This window comes from Amborella trichopoda, chromosome 11, assembly GCF_054954075.1.
Source record: "Amborella trichopoda isolate Santa Cruz 75 chromosome 11, AtrichopodaSantaCruz75HAP2 v2.0, whole genome shotgun sequence".
Taxonomy (NCBI): domain Eukaryota; kingdom Viridiplantae; phylum Streptophyta; class Magnoliopsida; order Amborellales; family Amborellaceae; genus Amborella; species Amborella trichopoda.
Window position 1 is genome coordinate 43,516,584 of NC_142346.1, and position 24,264 is coordinate 43,540,847.

General features: G+C 34.9%; 1 protein-coding gene across 1 annotated transcript; it reads left to right on the forward strand.

Moving 5' to 3' along the window:
- Positions 1–18,942: 18,942 nt before the first annotated feature.
- Positions 18,943–23,736, forward strand: LOC18448320 (uncharacterized). The gene is made up of 2 exons (XM_006858390.4): positions 18,943–22,276; positions 23,025–23,736. The coding sequence occupies exons 1-2, from the start codon at positions 19,447–19,449 to the stop codon at positions 23,510–23,512; spliced, it is 3,318 nt and encodes a 1,105-aa protein (XP_006858452.1). The 5' UTR covers positions 18,943–19,446; the 3' UTR covers positions 23,513–23,736.
- The last annotated feature ends 528 nt before the right edge of the window (positions 23,737–24,264 follow it).

Genomic DNA, 24,264 nt, shown 5'->3' on the forward strand with positions numbered 1-24,264 from the left:
TGGACAATCTAACCGTTAATTGCCCGGTTAGATCGGAACCGGCTACTGGCTCATTACCATTTTGAGTAATTTTGGTGATTGATAGGTATTTTAAAAAAAAATTAAAAAAATATATATAAATTCTCAAAAATAAGAAATTTGGTTTGTAATGTATTTTTTAGTATTCTTTACATTATGATAAAGATTAAAAATTATTTTGGTCATTAATATTTGCTTTTTATATTTTTTTATTTTTTTCATAAAGTCTTAAAAATACCTTTAGGCACAAATAGATTCGTTAAAATTCATTTTCGTCATTAATTTTTAACTTCATTTGAATGTGTTTGTTTTAATCATTCTTTATATGTTTTTCATATTTTAGTAGTTTTTTTTTATATCTTTTTTTATTTTTTTCAATACGTTTTTTTACTGCCAAGGACTTGTCCGATTAGAACGGTTGAATCGGCCGGTTTACCGATTAAACTGTTTAAATCCAATTAACCGTTTCGATTCGATTTTACGATCTCAGTTGAAAAGTGCCCACTGTATTTTGGAAGAAATACGGGGGCAACCACAATTATTAATAGCTAGCGTGTGTATCAAAGTACGAAACCATACTATCCAAGTGATGCTAAAAAAAACCAACTAAAATGTAATCCAACGGTGGAGATTCATCCTCAAGCACCTGGTTCAACCCGCCCGCTGAATAAGTACCTAAAGTTTTGTACACTCCCTTAATGTAGGCTACAGTTCTAGTATGAGGTTGACACGTTTTACACTCTGTCTAACCATATATACTTTCTGGAAAAGGTTAAAATAAAGCCCTAGCTCTTATGAAATTAAGTAAAGATGCATTTCAAATCTTATCGAAAATTGTAGTTCCAATGTCACAAACTTTTAAATCCGTTGTTTTAACTTTGACCATTGTGGACGTGAAAAAAAATAAGGATTTTAAACTTTAAAAATAATGTATAATATATTATTTAGATTATCCATTTTCAAGTGCTCAAACTGTTATCTCGACAAATTTTTGAGGTGAAGCTTTACTTTTTTTTTACAAGGCACAGACCTTATAGAAAACACATTAATTGTAGGGTACGGTTTGTATAGAGCCTAACCTCTAAACAATCAAATTAGAGCCTACCTTTAAATAGTGTCGAGAAATGTGGTTTCATTATTGGAAATATTTGTGATAGCCTTAAAATATATTTTCATATTTATTTATAAAGTTCAAAGCTTCAAAAATAGTGTAGATCAACAGATCTATGAAAACTTGAAAATCTTGAAAACTGATAGTCTAAAAATGCGTTACAAGATACACTATTTTCAAAACTTGAAATCTATTTTTTTCTTATGTCCATGCATCTTGATGTCGAGATGACCAATTTGAAAATATTTGGACACCAAAACAACCTCTTCTAGTGAACTTTTTGAGGTAGGCTCAAATTTGATAGCTTCGAGCCCCAGCTCTATATAAACTTTTCCCTTAATTGTATAGTTAGCATAATAAATATTTTTAGTGTGAAAATGAGTTATTTTAAAGAAAAGTATACAAGTAAAACTAGTCACAATCACGAAATCCAGCAGAGAAGATGCATTATTGACCGTGCATAAAGACTAAAGAAATTTTATTTAATTTTGTATGTACCGTATCCGAACCATACTTGATGTGATTTTGAACTTCTTGTATTAAAGCAATCTATTTCTAGCATGTAAAGTATTGTACTACAATAGCACACTATACACTTACTCCGTCGACTGAAAAATTACTTTGGAAGATTATTTGGATCTGAATTTTGGAATTAATTTAGGAATTACTTGATAATGATTTTTCAAAAAATGTTTTTTAAATTTCTTTAAAACTTAGACTTGGCTGACCAATAACTAGAAAGTGCTCATCAAAAGAAGTTTTTTCTGAGGCTCAAAATAGTGAATTTGCAATCTCTCTTTTATGTGCTCTGAATATGGCATAAAAATAGAAGGAAAACGTTTGTATAGGGTGTTAACCTTATACTATTGGAGTAAGGTGCACCTCAAAAATCTTATGGAATATAGTGTTTTGATTCTAGAAAACCCTCTAATTGATCATCTCCACCTTGAGATGTATAAATACGAAAAAAAAAAAAAATTGAGTTCTAAAATTAATACATCTTGTAATAAGTTATGTTGACCATCTATTTTCAAGATTTTTAAATGTTTATAAATCTACTCAATCTTTATTATTTTAAAATTTTTAAATTTCATTACTAGAGATGAAAATAAAGTTTTGTCATAGACTACATATCTAGGTAAAATTTAAAGATGTGCCTTACTTCTACACTATAAAATAGTTGCCTTATACAAAAACTCACCCATAAAAATATGCCAAACATCCCATTGTGAACCATCGTCATTGCCTTCACTTTTTAATGAGTAAAAAATAATAGACCAAAAGGTTCGTTCTAGGAAAATGTGGCACCATCATAAGTCTTTAAAAAATGAGTATCACGCAGAAAGCTTATATCTTCAACCTATGTGACACTATGTTGAGTGGCGCACAAAAGGTAAAGAGGCCACACAATTAAAATTATTTTCCTATTTTCAAGACCACCCTACTTTTTATGGAAAACAAGTCAAATTTATCTTTAATTTCCAAAAAGGAATGGTAAAAAATCTAAAATAAGATAGTGGACTGTCATAGAGAAGATGCTTGTAATATATGATAATTGATTGTTTTTATCTCGTTTTTTTTTTTAAAAAAAAGAAAAAGAAAAAGAAAAAAAGGCAATGCTTAAAATCTCGGTTTGGACGGTCAAATCGGTCACCCACCCGAGTTGTACGAGCATAGTTGGCTAGTCAGTTCCACTAAATTAAAAAAAAAATAGAAGTAAAAAAAACAAAAACAAAAATTTAAGGTTTTAGAATGTTTATACACGCTTCAAAACTTTTTGAATTTTTAATATGGAAAAGTATACGACGAGAGTATTTATCTTTGGTACAACGTGGTCATAATTGATTTCGAACCATTAAATGTGAAGTTGGGTGGTTGTATTTATACCAAGTTTAGACTTCAATAGAAATTTTGTCAAACTTTGTGACACATCCAAACTGTCAGAATTTACATCAGATGATTATAAATAATTGTGACCTCCTTGTATCAAAGGTACATGGTCTCGTGATAACAATCCATTTTAATAGTTTATAAAACTGTATTCTTTATTGTTGTTTATAGCCTTATGGTCGGGGTCTAGGGAGGGACTTGGATTGGGTGGCTACCTGGTTATGCTCAAGTATTTTGCGCCTCCTCTTCTAAAAGGGAAAGTCTAGTGTATTAAATGCATAACATCAAGATAATTCTTGTTATTTCACTATTTTTTTTTGAAGTATTCAATTCATCACATCAACATAGTTTTTAGATTATGTGTTTTTAAAAAAAAAAAAAAGCTTTTAGATTATGTGTTTTTTTTAAAAAAAAAAAAAATTCAAGATGTTGTTATGTTGTAACAAATAGTATCTTAAATACCTTGAATCTTTCCCTATAATTTTGACTAAAAGGTTAAGTATCTTGTACAAAATTTGTACATGGAAAAGCACGTACTACCGGATATGGCTATCAGATTGAGTTGCACTTTTCTATGATCTCGAAGAAAGTAAAACAGTCAAGATACCATGAGCATGGGAAACAACGCAACAGATGATGTCGTACTAGTCTTGTACATTTTAACCTTTGCTATTTCCAATAAATTTATTCCTTACTCAAAACATAAAATAATGAGAAAAAAAAAGAAAAAGAGAAAGCTTTTTATGCTATCATTTAGCATTAAAATATGATCAAAATACCCAACAAAAATATGGGGACAATATCATTGTACTATCTTTTTGCCGGTTAAGGGAATCCCATTTTGGTCCACATCTTTAAAGGGAAGGTTTAAGTGTTTGCATTTCCTACATTATCATGACTCTAAAAAAATCAAATAAATTCTAAATTTTAAACATAGTCCATTTTGTAATATCTTTTGGACTGCTCATTTCTTTTCTTCAAAAACCGTTAGATATGCCCTATTTTTGGAGTTGTTCATATGGCAAAAATGAATTTTAAGCTTTAAAAATAGTATATTTTGTCCTATTTTCCATTCATATAAATTTTTCAAATATCACAATATCTACGCCAATTTTGGAACTCCAAATGCACATATATGAGGCAGAAATAGTTTAACAATGATTTAAAATGTATTTCTCACCCCATATTCTTCAAAAACTAAGCCAGACACTTGAGTCTTTTTTTTTTGGTTAGATCAATAAAGAATAGAGCCCCCTATCCGATTTAGAAATAATAACTGGTTTTCGAATGCATCAGTTTGAATGAAAACCTAAATCAATAGCTGAAGCTCAGATGATGCTATCACCACAATTTCAACCCCATTCCTAAAAAGAATAGTAAGTCAGTGGGGATTTAAGCCCCCTACCCTTTGGTGAGAATGTAGTCTGAGATTTAACCTTAGGACTTGATAGTACTCCAGCTAAGGCTCAGCCCATTCTCAAAAATAAGGTAAATCAGTGGGGATTTGGGCCTTGTCCAGTCAGAGACTTAATCATGGAGCTTGACAGCTCACTATCGACATTTTCCACATTGATATTCAATATTCTGGTATTCCTATTTAAATTTCATTAATACTTCTATTTTAGGTAGTGTTTTAGTAGGAAGATTCTTTATTAATCACCAAGCAAGACTAGGGAAGTTTCAATTAATCAGTGTTTTAAAAAACAACAAGTCGAACCGGAAACACGCGTGCCCCGTGTCGGTTCCAACAGAAAACCGGGAACCGCCCATTTCTAGAGTGGAACCGCCGGTTCCCATCCGTTTCAACCTAGTTCTAGAGTGGAACCGTCGGTTCCCATCCGGTTCAGCCCGGTTCTAGAGTGGAACCACCGATTCCCATTCGGTTCAGCCCGATTCTAGAGTGGAACCGCTGGTTCCCATCCGGTTTAGCCCGGTTCTACAGTGGAACCGCCGGTTCCCATACGGTTCAGCCCGGTTCTACAGTGGAACCGCCGGTTCCCATACGGTTCAGCCCGGTTCTACAGTGGAACTGCCGGTTCCCATACGATTCAGCCCGGTTCTACAGTGGAACCGTCGGTTCCCATACGGTTCAGCCCGGTTCACACATGACACGTACGTGCGAGCGTGCCCCACGCACACTCACACGTGCACACAGGTGTCCGAGCGCACGTGTGAGCATGCCCCATACACACTCACATGGGCACACGGGTGTCCGAGCGTGGAACCGCCGGTTCCCATACGGTTCAGCCCGATTCTACAGTGGAACCGCCGGTTCCCATACGGTTCAGCCCGGTTCACACATGACACGTACGTCCGAGCGCACGTGTGAGCGTGCCCCATACACACTCACACGTGCACACGGGTGTCCGAGCGCACGTGTGAGCGTGCCCCATACACACTCACACGCGCACACGGGTGTCCGAGCGTGGAACCGCCAGTTCCCATACGGTTCAGCCCGGTTCTACAGTGGAACCGCCGGTTTCCATACGGTTCAGCCCGGTTCACACATGACACGTACGTCCGAGAGCACGTGTGAGCGTGCCCCATACACACTCACATGCGCACACGGGTGTCCGAGCGTGGAACCGCCGGTTCTCGTACGGTTCAGCCCGGTTCTACAGTGGAACCGCCGGTTCCCATACGGTTCAGCCCGATTCACACATGACACGTACGTGCGAGCGTGCCCCACGCACACTCGCACGTGCACACGGGTGTCCGACCGCACGTGTGAGCGTGCCCCATACACACTCACATGCGCACATGGGTGTCCGAGCGCACGTGCGAGCGTGCCCCACGCACACTCACACGTGCACACGTGTGTTCGAGCGCACGTGCTAGCGTGCCCCACGCACACTCACACGCACACACGTGTGTCCGAGCGCACGTACGAGCGTGCCCCACACACACTCACATGCGCACACATGTGTCCACACGCGCATGCAAGGTTGCCCTAATATTTTTATACACATTTTATAATTCATATTGCACAGGTATTTACATACCAAATTTGAATATCCATCTTTCGATGAGGGATAATTCCCAAAAATCATTAAATGAAAACGGAATGTAAATATAGTCTATTAATTAGTAGTTTATAATCATATGTAGTTAAATGGCTTTATGGTTATGATTTTAAATTTTTTACTTGAGGTCCCAAGGTCGAATCCCCTTGGGCACCCCCTGGGGCTTGTGTTGCATTTGAATCCCTTTGGGCATGTGTTGCATTTTTGTTGTGTATATAGTGGTTGGTATAAATATTTTTATTGTTTTCAAATCATTTGGGCATTGCATTTATGTTGTATACATAGTGGTCGGTATAAATATAAATATAAATATTTTTGTTGTGTATATAGTGGTTGGTATAAATATAAATATTTTTGTAAATAATATAAAAGACATAAAAAAATGAAAAATAAAAAAATTTTATTTTTTATATAACCGTTAATTTTTGTTGTATATAATGGTATAATTATTTTTGTAAATAATATGAAAGGTATAAAAAAAATAAAAAAATTTTTTTTATTCTATTTGAAATCTCCATCTTTCTACTAACAATCTCTTTTACTAAATTTATTATAGAAACCTAAAAAAATAAATTTTTGAAAAATTGAAGTGTTATTTCCAAAATTTGTACGCATTTTATTAAGTTTTACATTGATAACCAAATCTTTTATTTTATTTATGAATTTTTACATTATAAATCATGTAATGTACTATTTTTCTTACAGTTGTCAATAATACATTTTAAATTAGATAATATTATAAAATATTTTTAATTTGTTATTATTTGTCTAATAAAATAATTATAAAATGTAAACTAATCATTATAATTTCAGTATATAATATTATAATTAGTGGGTTGTAATAACTTTGGATTATAGTTAGTTAGGCTGTAATAGTTTGGGTTTTTTTAGCACGTTAGGGTTTTTCACCAAAACGAGATTTCAATGGCAATTCTTTCATTGATTAGTCTACTCTTTATAATAGTCCATATATAATTATATATTTTATCCATGATAATTTTATGATTTTTCTTTTATGTGATGCAAATTTGATAATTAAAATAAATTTATACAGGGCAAGAACATCTCAATATTCACAAATTGATAAAAAAAAATAAAAGTTAATAATGTAGTACCCTCATTTTTTATTGGATTCCTAAAAAACAACATTTATAATGAATTTTAATAATTTTTTCGGAATTTTTTGAAGCTTTAATCCGACTGATTCAGCCGATTCTCGATCCGGATCGTCGATTCGCCGATCCGGATCGATTTTTGAGGTGACCGATCCGAATCACCGATCCGTTTTTTAAATCATTGCAATTAATAATGCACTATAATTTCACTCTTTCTTTCTTTCTTTCTTCTTCTTCTTCTTCTTCTTCTTTTCTTTTCTTTTCTTTTCTTTTTTTTTTTTTTTTTTTTTTTTTTCAACCTTTAATGGAAATGTGGCATAACTTAAGATAGGCATCCATCATAAAAACATGAAGAAGAAAAAAATATTCCCAAGGTAGATAAACTTTCAAAAACGTAATTGAGTGAGCATTAGAATGAGTTTGTGAAGGCACGTGCAACGTCTCTTTTACCTTCCCTAGATTCCTATAACTTTTGAGCTAAGGAATAAATACCATATAATTTGGGCCCACTATGCAAGCACGTGTAAGAGAGTATAAACAAATGCACATGTTGATGCTCATTAGAGAAGCTACAGAGAGAGAGAGAAAAAAAACCACATGGTTGAGAGATTGGTTTGGAGAGAGAGAGAGAGAGAGAGAGAGATAAATCCATATATATAGTTGAAGCTCATTGTGATATGTGCCCGCAAAAGTATAAAATGCGGTGTAGAATGGAGTGAATTTACGTGCACCTCCTAACCTTTTAAATTTCCTAGGTATGAAGTAAGAGAATGAATTAATTATTCCCCGAAGATTCCCTTCTGTCGGACGAGAAATCCTTTTCCAACTTTACCCATAACAAGTGTAGGTCATTTCCAGTGCGCCGCTTGCATGCTTGTAACGGCACATAGCAACGAGTGGACGGATGAGATTCCTGTCAAAAAAAAAAAAAAAAAAAGCTGGAATCTAGTGTTTAAAAAGACTAATTGGATCATAGCAACGAGTGGACGGATGAGATTCCTGTTTAAAATAAAATAAAATAAAAAAGCTTGAATCTAGTGTTTAAAAAGACTAATTGGATCGGGAGGGACTGGGTGGCAACCCGGAAAATTGATAAGGGACCCGGGCCCGGATACGGATCTAAAAAATTGAAAATATACATTTATTAAAATATATTTCATATATTGGGGCCGAAAAATATTACTGGAACCTAAACCTGAATAGTGTTTATGTTTGAGTCTAAAATTTAGAACAACAACCTGTCGGGTCCAATTTTTAGACCCATACCGAGACCCGGGTCGGGTATACCCCCTCGGGTCCTAGGCCTATTGCCACCCCGAGTCGGAGATGATTTTAGGCCAGGTGGATCGGTGATAAAAGATCACTCTTTGGTAGGAATATTTGTTTTATATTTTAGCGTGGATTTATTAGTGTTTTGCATTGTGGGTGAAGCTGTGGTGATAAACAATGGAAGTTGGTTTGATTATTGTATATGGTAGTGAAAAGGAGAATACCATGTCGATTTGAGTTAACTCTTATATTTATCTGATCATGCAATTCTCCTATGGTAAGGAAATCGTATCCTTGCAAGTTGCATGTCCATTTGCCAGATTGGGGTTTATTACATATATTATGGTATTTGGATTTTGGCTTTTAGCATGATGTGGTTTTGAATATGGAAAATTGTTTCATGCAGGTTGGACCGCATTTCTACATTATGAGGTCTCAAGAGATAAGCGTCCATCTTAAAGATGAATGCAAATAGGTGGCCCATCTGTAAATAATTGAAACTAACGGTCCAAATGTTTTCTTAATAGAATAATTATCGCTAGTTTTAAAATTTTATTTATTTATTTATTTATATTCATGATCTCTATGTTAGAGATTACATGTCCTTAAAAATTAAGTCCAAAAATCCATCTCAAAAATAGATTTTTAAGAGGTGACTCATTTCTACATGGAAGATGGACTCGTACAAACTATGTCTTTTAAAATTTCCTACATTGTGTATCTTAGTTTTCTTAAATTTGTCTAACTTCGTTCCATCAAATATTATTTTAGGTGTTTAGTTTTCTTAAGATCAATTTTGCAATGATAACCAAGTTCATTTCTAGCGAGTCTCGATTCCCAAAAAGTGACATCAGAGCTCAAATGAAGTGTTTGGTGATTTGATAGAAATAAAACTCTAAGTTACTTTGATGGGGTGAAAGATTTTGCACTTTGGAAATTAAAAGTTGATGATATATTAGTTTAACAAGGTCAACATAATGGACTACAAAAAAATCCAAGAAATTGGAGCGATTGAAGAATGATGATCGGGAAGAATTGGATTCTTCAATCGGGAAGAATTGGATAAGAAAGCGGTTACCGCTATTCGTTTGGTTGTATTTCATATTGTAAGACAAAAGGCAAGGAAGGGTTGATGGGCAAATCAATAAAGCTTCTACCAAACTAAATCCATAAGAAGAATTAATTTTTTTGAAAATTTTGCGTTCTTTGAGGATATGACATGGTATAAAAGTCTCGTAGCACTTGAATGCGTACAACAACATTATTTATCAACTCAAGAGTATCAAGGTGGAATGGATGATGGAGATAAAGTGATGAAATTGCTTTGTTCATCACTAGAATCATATGATAATTTTGTTAACACTTTGATATCAAGAAGTGCTTCATTTGACTTTCTTCTTTAGAGTTGAAAAGCTACATAACCTTAGTAGGCAAGGTGCAGTCTTAATGTTTCATTGAGGGCTCTAGTGGGAAAGGGGCTGGGGTCGTGATAGTCGCACCCCCACACCCTAGTCACTACATTGTGGTTTCTGTTTTCATTAACACCCACCCCACTAACACTATCAAAAAATTAACTTCTAAACTATTTGAAAAAGTGATCAGGAGGTATGTCTTCTCCACTAAATCACCCAAAAAAAAAGAGGAAAAAGTTTATATAAGGTTGCACCTAAAAAATCCATCGGAAAAGGTAAGTTTAATGTTGAAAAACCCTTTGATTGATCATTGATTGATCATCTCGGCATCGTGATGTATGACCATGAAAAATAAAAAGATTTTTAAGTCTCAGAAATAGTGTATTTTACAACATATTATCTACACCGTCCATTTTCAAGACTTTCATATGTTTATAGATCTACTTGATTTCAACCATTTTTTAAATTTAAAATTTTATAATTAGATACAAAAATAGATTTTGAGGTAATCCTAAGAAAATTTTACATCAAAATTATATACCATGATAAAATTTGAAGGTGCACCTTACCTCTACAGCTACGGATGCATCCGTATGCTAACTGCACTCAAAGAAAAAAGACAAGAGGGCTCTAGTTGTAATAAAGGGAGAAGGAGATGAAAACTTGTATAAATTATTACTGTATACAATTATAAATAAATAAAAGTAAATTTGGTTGTGGAAAATGAAAGTGCTAGACAATGGAAAATCTTGCAAATGCAAAGCAAGATCTTGGCCATGATTTTTGAGAAAAAATGAGGATCTTGGGGCTTTTACACGAGGAAGTAAAACCAGATGCATTTCATTTTGATTTTTTTTAAAGCCAATATTCAATTTGATGAAGGAAGAGCGGATGTGACTAGAGTTCTATGTTACTATGAGATAAAGTCTACACTCAAAGAGTATTTTTCTTAAGCTTTTGGATGGTCTATGAAGGAAATTTTGGAATGAAGCGAAATACGTACTTTGAGATTTGAGAAGTATGAGCAAGTATTGTCAAGGCTTTGAGCATAGTAGGGCTTTATGGGGAATTGCTTTTTGAAGGGATCTGAATGATAATAATCAAGCACCGTTTGTACTTGTAGGTGTGAGAGAAAAGTTGCAAATAAAACATACATGAAAGCGAGATGATCTTGTAGGTGCCAGAGAAAAGTTGCAAATACAGCATATACAAAAGCGATTTTAGGAACTCAAAGGTGAGGGAGTCGAAAAAGGGGGAGTTGACATGAGAAGGGTAAGCATAAAAGAAGATAAGCAAGGCATGAACATGCAACCATCGCTAAGTTCTCTAGGATTAAGAGCAAAGAATAGTCATACAAGAAAGGTAAGTTCATAATGCGATTTTGCAGCAAAATGGAGATAATTGAGTCGATGATAATCATCCCCCAATAAGAATTTCTCTTTCTAAATGGTATTTTCGTCATTATAGAACTCACATTAAGTGAGAACTTCATAAATTATTTGGTAGATAAAGAAAAGAGGTATGGTGAGGAAGAGCTTTGTCAAAGGCTGCAAATCATAGCTACTATTATGCCCCATTTGAGGTGGTTTTATCAGCTATTTCCATCGTAGGTGAAGTAGTGGTGATAAGAGTGAAAAAGAGAGGCTCAGTATAAAGGGTAATCACAATGCTTTGCCGATTGTTAAGTAACCATGGCATTTACCCAATTTTACAATTCTCCCATGAGGATGAAATTATGTCCTTGTTAGTTTCCCACATATGTGGCTCGATTATGGTGTACCGCATATATTTATGTGTTGATAATATTTCAATTACAATTTTTGTTTTTTTTGGTAGTTTATTGGGAAAGGGTCCCTTGCCAATAGAACTCAAGATAGGGGTAGTTATTGAGTTGGGTCGACCTGACCCGAGGGGTCCACCTGGTTCGGGTCCAAGTTTTGGACTGGTGGTTCAAGTCTAGGTCCAAAACCCAAAACTCAAATTGGATCCAAGTCGGGTCGAGTCCAAGTCGACCAGACCCAAACATATCTACACACACAAACACATATATGATAATATAGGGACAAGTTTATATAGAACCTAGGCTCTAAACAATCAAATTAGAGTCTACTTCAAAATTTTCACTAGATGAGTTTGTTTTGATGCCCAAATATCATCAAATTGATCATCTTGACATCAAGATGCATGGACATGATAAAAAAATGAATTTCAAGTTTTGGAAATTGTGTCTCGTGTAACATATTTTTGGAATGTCAATTTTCAAGATTATCAAGTTTTCATAGATCTGCTAGATCTACAATATCTTTTAAGCTTTAAATTTTATAACTAAAAATGAAAATATAATTTAAGGCTATCACAAAACTTTCCAGTATTGAAACCATATTTCTCAATACTATTTGAAGGTGGGCTCTAATTTGGTTGTTTAGAGCTTCAGCTCTATGCAAACCGCACCCATATATATATATATATATATATATATATAGTGTTTTTAAAAATATATAATATTATGATAAATTTGCCTATATATGTATGATGTGGGTATATATTTGAAATATATTTTTTTTCAATATTTTGTGTTAGGTATTTGACCTGGATCCAAACCAAGTCGGGTCAGGATCCAACCTGAGATTGTCCTGGTCTAGGTTGACTCAGACCATTCATTGCCACCCGTAATTGAAGACGTCATGTTGCCCCATCACCATGATTACCTAGCTTTTAGCCTGTCCCTAACTAGCAAATATAAATTTTAATGTATTATTTGAATTATAGTTTATAGTATTTGTTATGATTTTCAATTTACCTTTTTTCTTTTGCCATTTTTCCTAAATTTATTGCACCAAATATGATTCTCGATATTTAGGTTTCCCAGCACCATTTTGCAATAGGAAAGTTCATTTTGAGGCATTCCGCAACAATGGGAGTCTTAGCTCCAAATAAAGCCGAAAAACCCAAGAACAACTAAACTCTCCCGTTTTCTCAAAATTTTAAAATTTCTATTATTAAAATTTCTTTGTCCAACTCAGACACTCTCAGGTTGGATTAGGAAGACACACGATTAGCATCAATGTTCGAATTATCGGACCGGTCAAGGCCCGGTTCCGAGTAACCGGTAAACTGGTCGGTTCAACCAGCCTAATTGGATGGTTGAAGAAGTGTTAAAAAATAAAATAAAAATTTAAAAATATGAAAATATATATATATTTAAAGCATAATCAGATGAAACACATCCAAATGAAGTTGGTATTTAGTGATAAAGATAGATTTTAAAAAATCGATTTGTGCTTATGGGTATTTTTGAAATTGTTCAAAAAGACGGATTTTTTTATTTTAAGAATTTTATAATATTTTTTTTTTGAATTTTTTAAAATACCCCGTTGGATCACCAAAACTGGAACTGGCTAGTGCTCAGTGCTGATCTAACCGGCCGGTTCATAGTTGAACGGGCCGATATTGCAGTTTATAAGTATTATTTCAAGACACTGTTTTTCTCTATATATTTCAGGAAATTAGGATTATAAGTATTATTTTCTAAATATTTTGAAGAGTGAAAATTGGAGCATAGGGGGTGAAAGTAGGAACACGAATGCAAGGACAAGGCAGACATGTTTGTCACATAATATTTTATTTCAGTTGTTTCGATATTTCATCATGAAGAAAGAGGCATTTTAGGAATTACTGTTTATTTGCGAAGAAGTAATGGTTTTGCCTATCAACATGTGGGCTGTTGGCTTTGGAGTGCTTTTCTCTTAAACAATTTAAAATGCACCTTCTTTCTTTTTTTTTACTGTTATAAATTTAATTTTTTGCCATTTTTTATATTTTAAGATTATTTGAAAATCGTATTTTTCAAATACAAAATTGAAAAAAAACTATGATGACGACGATGATGATTTTCTAAACACAATCTTATTTTACGAGAATAAAATTTTAGATGGCCCTAAATTTTGCTAAAATATGCCAAAAAAAAATACAAATTTTACTAAAATATGCAAAAAAAGAAAAGAAAAACATGAAGGTTTCTTCTACATTAGAAGATATTATATCAATCAATTCAGCTTTTAAATTAGACGGTCTAGATTTCCCGACCTGCACATGCACTGCTTATGAAGAAACTTGAAGATAAAGTACCAATATAATGTAGTAATGTGATTTAAAGAAATTAAGGCAAACCTCTAAATTTAAGGTTAACCTCTAAATAAGGCAAACCTCTAAATTAAGGCAAACCTCTAAATAAGGTTGCAACTTTAAACAATTCAATTAAGGTAAACCTCTAAATAAGGTTGCAGCGTTAAGCAATTCAATTAAGGCAAACCTCTAAATTTAATCATAAATATAATTTTGGTATTAAAATTTTTTAGGATGGCTTGAGAGCCTATTTTCATCTTTACTTATAAATTATAAACTTTAAAAATGGTTAAACTCAAGTAGATTTATAAACACATGAAAATTTTGAAAATGGACGGTCCAAATAATGTCTTGCAAGATACACACTTTATGGGACTTAAAATCTTTTTTTTCAATTAGAGAAGTTTCCAACATCAAAAAAATATTTTATTATAGATTTTTTATGTGCACCTTAATTTTACATTTTAAGGTTAGATAAACTTTTTCCATTATTACAAAAAGGGAAAAGTTTATATAGAGCCTAGGCTCTAAACAATCAAATTAGAGCCTACCTCAAAAATTTCACTAGAAGATGTTGTTATGATAACCAAATATCCTCAAATTGCTAATCTTGACATCAAGATGCATGGACTTTAGAAAAAAAATGGACTTCAAGTCTTGAAAATAGTACTTCTTGTAACGCATTTTTGGACCTTTAATTTTTAAGTTTTTCAAGTTTTCATAGATCTGTTCGATCTACATCATTTTTTTAAGCTTTAAATTTTATAATTAAAGATAAAAATATATTTTAAGGTTAGTCACAGATTTATAGTATTAAAACCACATTTCTCGATACTATTTGAAGGTGGGCTCTAATTTGATTGTTTAGAGGCTTGGCTCTGTACAAATCGGACCCGAAAAGAAAATACCATGACAAACAGTTGCTTACAAATAAGATAGTTGGCAGCACAAAAAAAGAAGAGAACAGCTCCTTTTGTTTCTATATTTACTGAATAACTTGATTTTTTTTTTTTTTTTTTGGGGTGGGGGGTCCCGTGGTGTGGATAATGGATATGATGTTGAGATAAAAGCTAAAATAAGCTAAAAGATTCCAAACCAAAAAAATGTGGAATTGAATCTAGTAAAGGCTATCATGGGTCCTTTTCCACCAGCCTTGCATTGGTTGGTGGTGGGTACCCATGAAAGAAACTATCAAAATTGTCCTTAAAATTGAGCCCCTAATGTTATCTAAAAAAAGAAAAAATAAGTACTTGGAAAAAGGAAACTAGCAAAGGTGAGGAAGTTGTTCTTGTATATGGTTAAAAATAGCTTACAAAAGGCAACACCTTGAGATTTGGAGAATAAATGGCAAATTAGGTTTTAATTTTGATTGAATTGCATGTTGAATTTAGGAAAAACTCATGAATCATGGTTTAGGAAGATCTCTGGTAGGATAATTTAAGTGACAAATCAAACTTCACAGGGGAAGTTAATGATGGATAGCAGTGTTTAAAAATTGCCAATCTAAGTCTGATTGGGATCTTGAGGTGGGCTATTCTAGATGCCCATTTTTTTAATTTTTAATTCATTTTTTAATTTTTTTGTAGAGCATAGCCTCGTCCGACTCTGAAATCATCCAACTCGCAGTGAGAGAAGTAAGATCGGACCGTGCCGATTCAATGTACGGTTCTATTTTTTAAATATTGATGCATAGATTCTAAATTTAGTGACCCAAGAAAACAAATGAAAAACAAAATATAGTGGAGAGATGGTTCTTTTTCGAACCATTTCAAGCATAATTAAATGTTAAAATTTGCCCCTTCCCTTTTGTCGGGGAATGACCATTATATCCTTAACCAAACCAATACTTTCTGTAGCACCCTTGAATTTGGAAAATCTAAGACATCCCATGTCTATGAAAATTTTGAAAATCTTACAAATAGAAACCCCTAAATGGATTTCCCTTACCTCAGGCTGTGCTTAAGATGTTTCCTAGGTTTTTATTTTTTATAATCCTTGAAAGAAGCGAAATGGTTCCAAATTTGGCACTCTTTCATTAGGATAATAATTATTTCCAATAAAGTCGTCATTTTTCTTTAGAAAAAGAAAGGTAAAGATAAATTATAAATGGGCAATTGCCAAATAAATATTCATGATTGCCCTTTTATTAGATATATGTGCAGGATAAAAGATTTTATGCACCCTACGGAGTATATATTGTCCATTTATTTCTTAAGGAAAAACCCAATTTAAGAGTATTTCTAGGACCCCGAGTATTGGGGTTGTAACATTTTGAATGAATATGGTAAATTCAAGAAATAAAATTTCGAAATCATGCTCTTTATGAGCTTGAAGAAAATAAGGCCTATTCAGTTCTTGATCTAAATGTTAGATAACTCAAAATTAAAATTTTCTTTTGAATACAATTATTTTGTTAATTTAGGTGATTTTCAAATTAAAATGATCTTCCGAGCTGAGTCTTTTGCCTGAGGCAATAATTTACAATATGATCCTGCAGGAGCATAATACATGCAGCTACCAGATATTTAGGAAGATAATTAATGTTTGTTGCGCAGGATTGCCATGTGGTGGGGCGGGCACACTGACCAAAGAGTTAAAGAAGTTAAAGTCTTTCTTTTTTATTTACAGTCAAATTAACCGGGTTCATATTTATAGATTTACCCACCGAATTTAAACAAAATGCTGGTTTGACAAGGAATCATAAAATCGGTCACTCCATTCCGGTTCTGCAGATCTATATATATAGAAAAACGGCAAGTCTAGAAAGGAACCCGCGGTTCCACACGTTAAAACAATTATTCTCTATAGTAAGACGGCGGTCCGGACTGTTGATTCTGTTGATTCACCGATACTCTAGTTTATTAATTTATTCACGTGTTTTTCTATCAGTTCATAGTTTTATTTTATTTTATTTTTGCATAGTAAAATGATGATCCAGACTGCCAATTCATCAATTCAGATTGATTTTTGGGGTGCCTGATCCAGATCATCCATCCGTTTTTTAAATCACTGGATTTACCTTATCTCCCCTTAAAATATCTCTATCCATTATCAAAGTTTCGACAATTAAACAAGAGCCTGTTTGGATGTTAAATAAAAAAAATTTCACATTGAAAATAAAAAATAAGTTTTCTCATCAACATTGTCATCTTTTATTATTATTATTATGTTGGATTGTTTGGATGGAGTTAACATACTAAAAGCAAAGTCACATTCTACGCTTCGAAAATTCTCTTGCCTATCCAAAAGGTTTTTCTATATCTCTCGCAATTTCTTCCATACAATAAGCAAACCTGCAATCTGAGCTTCTGAAGAGAAGGGTTTCTGTGGGTGTGGTATGAGAGAAAAAGCATGCCTTTTGTAGAGAGAGAAAGGGTATTGGCTTTACAAAGAGGCCGCCTAAGGTCGCCATAGATGGGACTTGAGCTTCTTTTGTTTTTTTAGAGAGAAAAAATAAAAATGCTATGTTTTACAGAGATAGTAGATTTGGGGTTTCCGAGGTTTCATGAAGTTGTTGGTACGAACAGTTATAGAAACCATGAACAGTTATAAAAACTGTATATTCATGTATAAATCCGCCATTGTAAATCAAGTTTATTAGATAATAGAAACATCTTCTCACATCGTATCAAAGCAAAGTTCTCTGCTCTCAGTCTCTCTGGCTCCAAAGGTGTGCAACGGTTCGCACTAGTCCATGGTTATTGCCAGTCTGTGAAATGCTTCTCTCTCTCTCTCTCTCTCTCTCTCTCTCTAATTTCTCGATCTTCCTGAGGTTCGGTCTCTTCTCTCTCTTATCTCTGCAATCTCTTTCTCTCTCTAAGTATTTCTCGATCTTTATTTTTTTGGACTTACCGTTACATTCCAAAATCCAAACCTTTCTTTTATGCTTGTCTCCATAAACCCTTCTCTAAATCCACAATTGAAAATAGTATCTGACAACAATTGATCTGTACCATCTGCAAAACAACCATCAAGTCGTGTTTCGACTCTTTGCTTTTTCTCTACCGAATCAAGTTTTGACTCTCTGATCTGTTTCTCTGTCGAGTCGTGTTTTTTACTCTCTGATTTGTTTATCTATCGAGTCGTGTTTTCGACTCTCTGACTAGTCGAGTTGTGTTTCGACTATCTGATCTGTTTTGGATCTTACTGTTCTCAACTCCAAATCTAAGATCCAATTGTGTTGTTAATCTGCCACTGATTTTTGTTGGCTCTTCTAAGAGCCTACTATTTGATGATCGAATTTCTTGATCCCAAAAGTTCCGTCTATTCCCGAGGCGTCAATTCTTGAGATCTGCCGCTTTCTCTGCTTGTTGTTCAAGCAATCTGATCATGGAGACCACTACTTCTATCGGTCATACCTTGCACCTGAAGATCGAACTCAGTTCTTTTATGTCACTTATTGTTCAAACTCGAGCAGTTTTGTATCAAATCATCTTGAGTTTGAGGGAGAATGTGAACAGTTATAGAAACCGTGAACAGTTATAGAAACTGTATAACTGTGAACATTTATAAAACTGTATATTCATGTATAAATCCGATGTTGTAAATCAAATTTATTAGATAATAGAAACAACATCTTCTCACAGTTGGGTCACGGGTTGAAGTTTGCACGATATGAGAGAGCTGCAATTTCATCAAAAAAAAATTTGTACTTTAATTATTTTTACAGTAATTTTTGCCTTAACACTGCATTATTTTTTATTTTAATCAAAAAATCTAAAAAAAATTTAAAGTTGTCCAAACGGTTCAAATCTATTTTGTTTACATCCAAACGGCCCTAAAGCTTGTTCTTTTGTATTATAACGCGCTTGATCCTGTACCAAGAGTGAGGAATTTCATTGTTAAAAATGAAAGGTGTTTCTCTAAAAGGCATTAATAATGAAAGGTGTTTCTGTAAATACCTACACCAAATCTAAAAAAAAGTAAAAATTCATGGAGGGCATTAATAATTGTATGCATGGGGTTCAATTTTCAAAAAAGATGGTGAATGGAATAGGATTGGATTGAACAGAGGGAGAGACAGATGCAGCCAATGGAGAGAGAAGAGAGAGAGCCACAAGCCAAGAGAGAGAGAGAGAGAGAGAGAGAATTGGGACCATAATGGTATCATGCATTAAAAAATAACTCCATGGGAACAAGCATGGCCTTACATCTTTTAAGAAGTAAGAGAATGTGATGGAGTGAGATAGCTCTTGCATCTTGCAGAGACTCAGAGAGAGAGAGAGAATATAGCTCACGGAATATTTAATGAATGCACTTAAACAGTGTTGAGAATAAAGCAGAGAGAGAGAGAGAGAGATGTTTTGCATGGAGCTGAGAGGTGAGCAGATCTTTATTTCTTTTTTTGAAATGTTGAGAGATACGGAGATTTAGTTTAAGCTTTTCTACAGAGAGAGAGAGATATCATGCTGGTCAGTGTGAAATAGCTCTGTATTTGGTACTGAGAAGAAACCAAAGATAATTTAAGGAGAGAGAGAGCAACCATGCCAAAACCCAAGTCCCAATTTCTTCTCATTCTCTCAATCTCACTCTGGTTCTGGGCTTCACTTACAGTGGTAGCCACCATTAACCCAGAAGCTGAAATCATATTCTTATGGCTGCAATCTTCAAACTCTACCCATTCTCTCCCTTCATGGAATCCCCAAAAGAGCCCAGATCCCTGTTTATGGGATTACATTTCCTGTTCTCAAAATGGTTTCGTCTCTGAAATCGATCTACACTCTCTTCAGCTCGGAGCTCACTTTCCCTCTGAATTTTTAGGCCTAAAACACCTCGCAAAGCTCACAATTTCAAACTCAAATCTCACTGGAAAAATCCCGAAAGAGATTGGTCAGTTTCCCTCTCTTGAATTCGTCGACCTCAGCGACAACAACCTTGAAGGAACCATCCCAAAAGAGATTGGAAACCTCTTCAAACTTGATACACTTCTTTTGGGGTCTAATTTCCTCGAAGGTTCGATCCCCATTGAACTCTGCAACTTATCAGAGCTTCGAATACTTAGCCTCGTTGATAATAATCTCAGTGGTCATATTCCTCAAGAGATTGGTAAGCTTTCGAAGCTTGAAATCATCCGAATTGGTGGGAATTCAAACGTTTCTGGTGAGATTCCTGAGCAAATTTCAGAGTGCAAGAATTTAACTTTTTTGGGTCTTGCTAACACTGCAATTTCAGGCAAGATTCCATCAGGTATTGGGCTTTTAACAAAGCTCAAGACCATCTCAATTTACACCGCCATGATTTCAGGTGAGATTCCACCTCAAATTGGAAATTGTAGTGAGCTAACGAACCTTTATTTGTACTCAAACCAACTTTCAGGTGAGATTCCAGTTGAATTGGGTAATTTGAAGGGGCTTGAAAGAATTCTTCTATGGCAGAATAACCTCTCTGGAAAAGTTCCACCCATTATAGGAAAGTGCACAAATTTGATGGTCATGGACCTCTCTCTTAACCAGCTTTCAGGCGAGATTCCTGCGAGTTTTGGTAATTTAAGGCATCTAAATGAGCTGCTTCTCTCTGATAACAACTTTTCTGGTGAGATTCCAGCGAGTTTGGGTGAACTTTCAGGCCTATCTCAGCTTGAGTTAGACAATAACCAACTTTCTGGTGAGATTCCGGCGAGTTTGGGCAAGTTGGGTAATCTCACTCAGTTTTTTGCTTGGCAAAATAGGCTTCAAGGAAAAATCCCAGTGAGTTTAGGAGACTGTAAAAGCCTTGAAGCATTGGATTTATCAAGGAATTCTCTCTATGGAACTATCCCGGCATCCATTTTCAGGTTAGAAAATCTCACTAAGTTGCTTCTTCTCTCAAATGAACTGTCAGGTGGGTTATCACCGGGGATTGGACAGAGCTCGAATTTGATTAGAATTCGATTGGGTTTTAATAGATTAACCGGTGAAATTCCTAAAGAAATTGGTTCATTGGAAAAATTGAATTTCCTTGAGCTATCGGAAAATCAGTTTTCAGGTGAAATTCCAGCTGAAATTGGGAACTGTTATGAGCTAGAGATGCTTGACCTCCATGGAAACAAGTTCAAAGGTACAATTCCTCTCTCTTTAGGTTCTCTCTTAGGTCTCCATGTATTAGACCTCTCTATGAATAGACTCACAGGTTCTCTTCCTGATGCCATTGGAAAGCTGGTTTCTTTGAATAAGCTTATGTTAAATGGGAATTATCTCTCTGGTTCGATACCAAAATCGATAGGATCATGCACAAATTTACAGTTACTAGACATGAGCAGAAATCGGTTCTCTGGTTCTATCCCTTCAGAGATTGGTAAGTTGCAGGGGCTAGACATCTCTCTGAATTTGAGTTGGAATTATCTCTCTGGTTTTATACCTGAACAGCTATCTGCCCTCTCTAAACTTGCAATCTTAGACCTCTCTCGGAATACCTTATCCGGGAGTTTGACTTTATTGGGTAGCCTCGAAAACCTGGTTTCTCTGAATGTTTCTTACAATAATTTCTCTGGTTATCTCCCTGATAACAAGTTTTTTAGAGAGATGCCTCTCTCTGTTCTAGAGGGGAACAAAGGCCTCTGTTATGGCAAGGATTTGTGCTATCTTAGCGATAGAGAGACCCGAAACTCTGAAAAGAACAGAAAGAGCCTTAAATCCTTAATGGGTTTGCTCTTTGGTCTAACTGCAGCCTTGCTGATATTGGGTTCAGTGCTTTTGATTCGAGCTCGTAAGATGCAAGATGAAGATTTCGAGAATGGGCATGAAAGAGAAAAGGCATGGCAATGGCAATTCACACCATTTCAAAAGCTAAACTTCTCTCTAGAAGATGTTCTCAAGAGGTTGGTTGATATCAATATAATTGGAAAAGGATGCTCTGGTGCAGTTTACAGAGTTGAGACCCGAAATGGGCAAGTTATTGCAGTGAAGAAGTTGTGGAATTCAAAGAATGATGAGAGAGAAAGAGATTCATTCTCTGCTGAAGTGAAGACCTTGGGTTCCATTAGACATAGAAACATAGTTAGGCTTTTGGGGTGTTGCACAAATAGGAACAAGAGGCTATTGATTTATGATTACATGATAAATGGGAGCTTGGGGTGTTTGCTTCATGAGAAGAAAGAGTTTTTGGATTGGAATGTAAGGTATAATATAATTCTTGGAGCGGCGCAGGGGCTTGCTTATCTCCACCATGACTGTTCTCCCCCTATTGTTCATCGAGATATAAAGGCAAACAATATACTGATAGGGCCTGATTTTGAGGCATGTCTTGGAGATTTTGGACTCGCAAAGCTTGTGGAATCGACTGAATTCACGAAGTCCTCACACACAGTGGCTGGTTCTTATGGCTATATTGCCCCTGGTGAGCTCTCTCTCTCTGTAGATTTCTGTATGTGCTTTTCACTTAGTGAGAAGTCTCCCATAACTACCCATCAGTCCTTGCTGGAAGTCTGATTCTTTATCAAGAAACCAATTTTTCATTAGTTCTGCTCCATGCTCTCCCCATTAGCTTTGAAAGAAGCAAAGATATCAACTCTTTCCGATTTAATGCATTAATTAGTCTTCTTTTCTTGCATGCATGAGCACAATTTTCTTATCCTTAATTTACGTTTGCTCGAGTCGCCAGTTGATATCTCTCTTCTAAACACTAAGCCTAAGAATGAACACCTCTCCATCAGTTCCCTAATAAGAAACTAATCCTCCAAATAAAAAATTTCCAGTTACTTTATAAGAAATTCCAAACTCCAAATTAGCCATCTGAACAATACTAAAGTTTTATTTTTGTAAAAAAAAAAAAGGATCAGGCTTTTCTGTCTTCTTTGTAGTCTCAAGAAGCAGAGAAAATTTGGGCTATTCCTCTGTTGAACTATTCTTTATCTGACCACAATATCTACAATGCTCGTCATATAATATTATGTTTTCCCATCGAATGGTAATGTCCAAGTTCATTGAACTATCTGGCAATAATTTTCTTGCCGACTGCAGAATATGTTGTGGAATGATGATCTTCTTTTTCTGAATGCATAGTTAGTTAATTCTGAATGCAGTATAGAATGATGATCTTCTAGACTATGCTATAATTGAGTTATATCGATTAAATGTTTTTGCAGAGTACGGATATAGAATGAAGATCACAGAGAAGAGTGACGTGTACAGCTTTGGAGTGGTGCTCTTAGAGGTCTTAACAGGGAAGCAGCCAACTGATCCATCAATACCTGAAGGCATGCACATAGTGAACTGGGTCCGGAAAAGGCTTCAACAAAGCCACAGGGGTGGGGCTCTCAATCTCTTAGAAGAAAGGCTTCGAGGTTGGCCACAAGTTCAACTCCAAGAGATGGTTCAAGCGCTTGGGGTGGCCCTACTTTGTGTAAACTCGATCCCTGAAGAAAGGCCCTCGATGAAAGATGTAGTAATGTTGCTTAAAGAGATACGGCACGAGGCCGAGGATTATGCCAAGGGAGATCCATTGGCTAAAGGATCGATGGCTAGTATGCCTTCGGCCCATTGTATTAGCTTCTCGAGATCATCTGGGCTGCTCATTGAATCATCATCCTCTATACTATACTCTAATAGCAGTGGTGGGATTTCTTTCCAATGAGCTTAGTTCTTGATTGTATATGTTACACAGATGAAGTTCGGTTAGTTGGATGGTTTAGATTGATCTACAAGGTTTTAAAGGATTGTGGGGCTTTTTTTTCTCCCTTCACTTTTTGTGTATGTATTAATGGATGAAGTTGATGTTGCTGAAGAGGTTCAAGATTGATGAAGAATGTATTGTGCCTCTCAGAGAGGTATTTATGAAAAGAATGACACATTTTTTGACATTGTTTTGCTTCTTTCCTTCACTCAAGAATTCCCTTAGCTTCTGTCCTGTTCCAACCTAAGAAAGAGGCTCTATATCTTTGAAACTAATGCCTTAGTCATGAAGAATAATGGAGTGGATTCTCTCTTATCTTTCTTTCAAAAGCAAAGAAGTGAAACAAATTTGGAAAGGAAAATGTTTTTATAGGACCAGCCCTATCAAAACAAGTAAAGCCTCACCTCAAAATTTAAAGATTGCAGTTATGGCATCAGAAAATCCTCAAATTGATCATCTACTATTATGGTTGTGAAAAAAATTAAGATTTTAGGCCTTAAAGATAGTGTATATTATAGCACATAAATTAGACGTCTATTTCGCCTTAAAAATGAGTATTCACATATCTACAAGATCTATATTTTTTTTTTAGCTTCAAATTTCATAGTCGGTATTAGAAATTGATTTTAGAGCCACCATGGAGATTTCTAATACCCAAAGTCCTTTCCCGACAAGGATTCGATTTGAAGCTTTACTTTGTTTTCCTAAAGTTT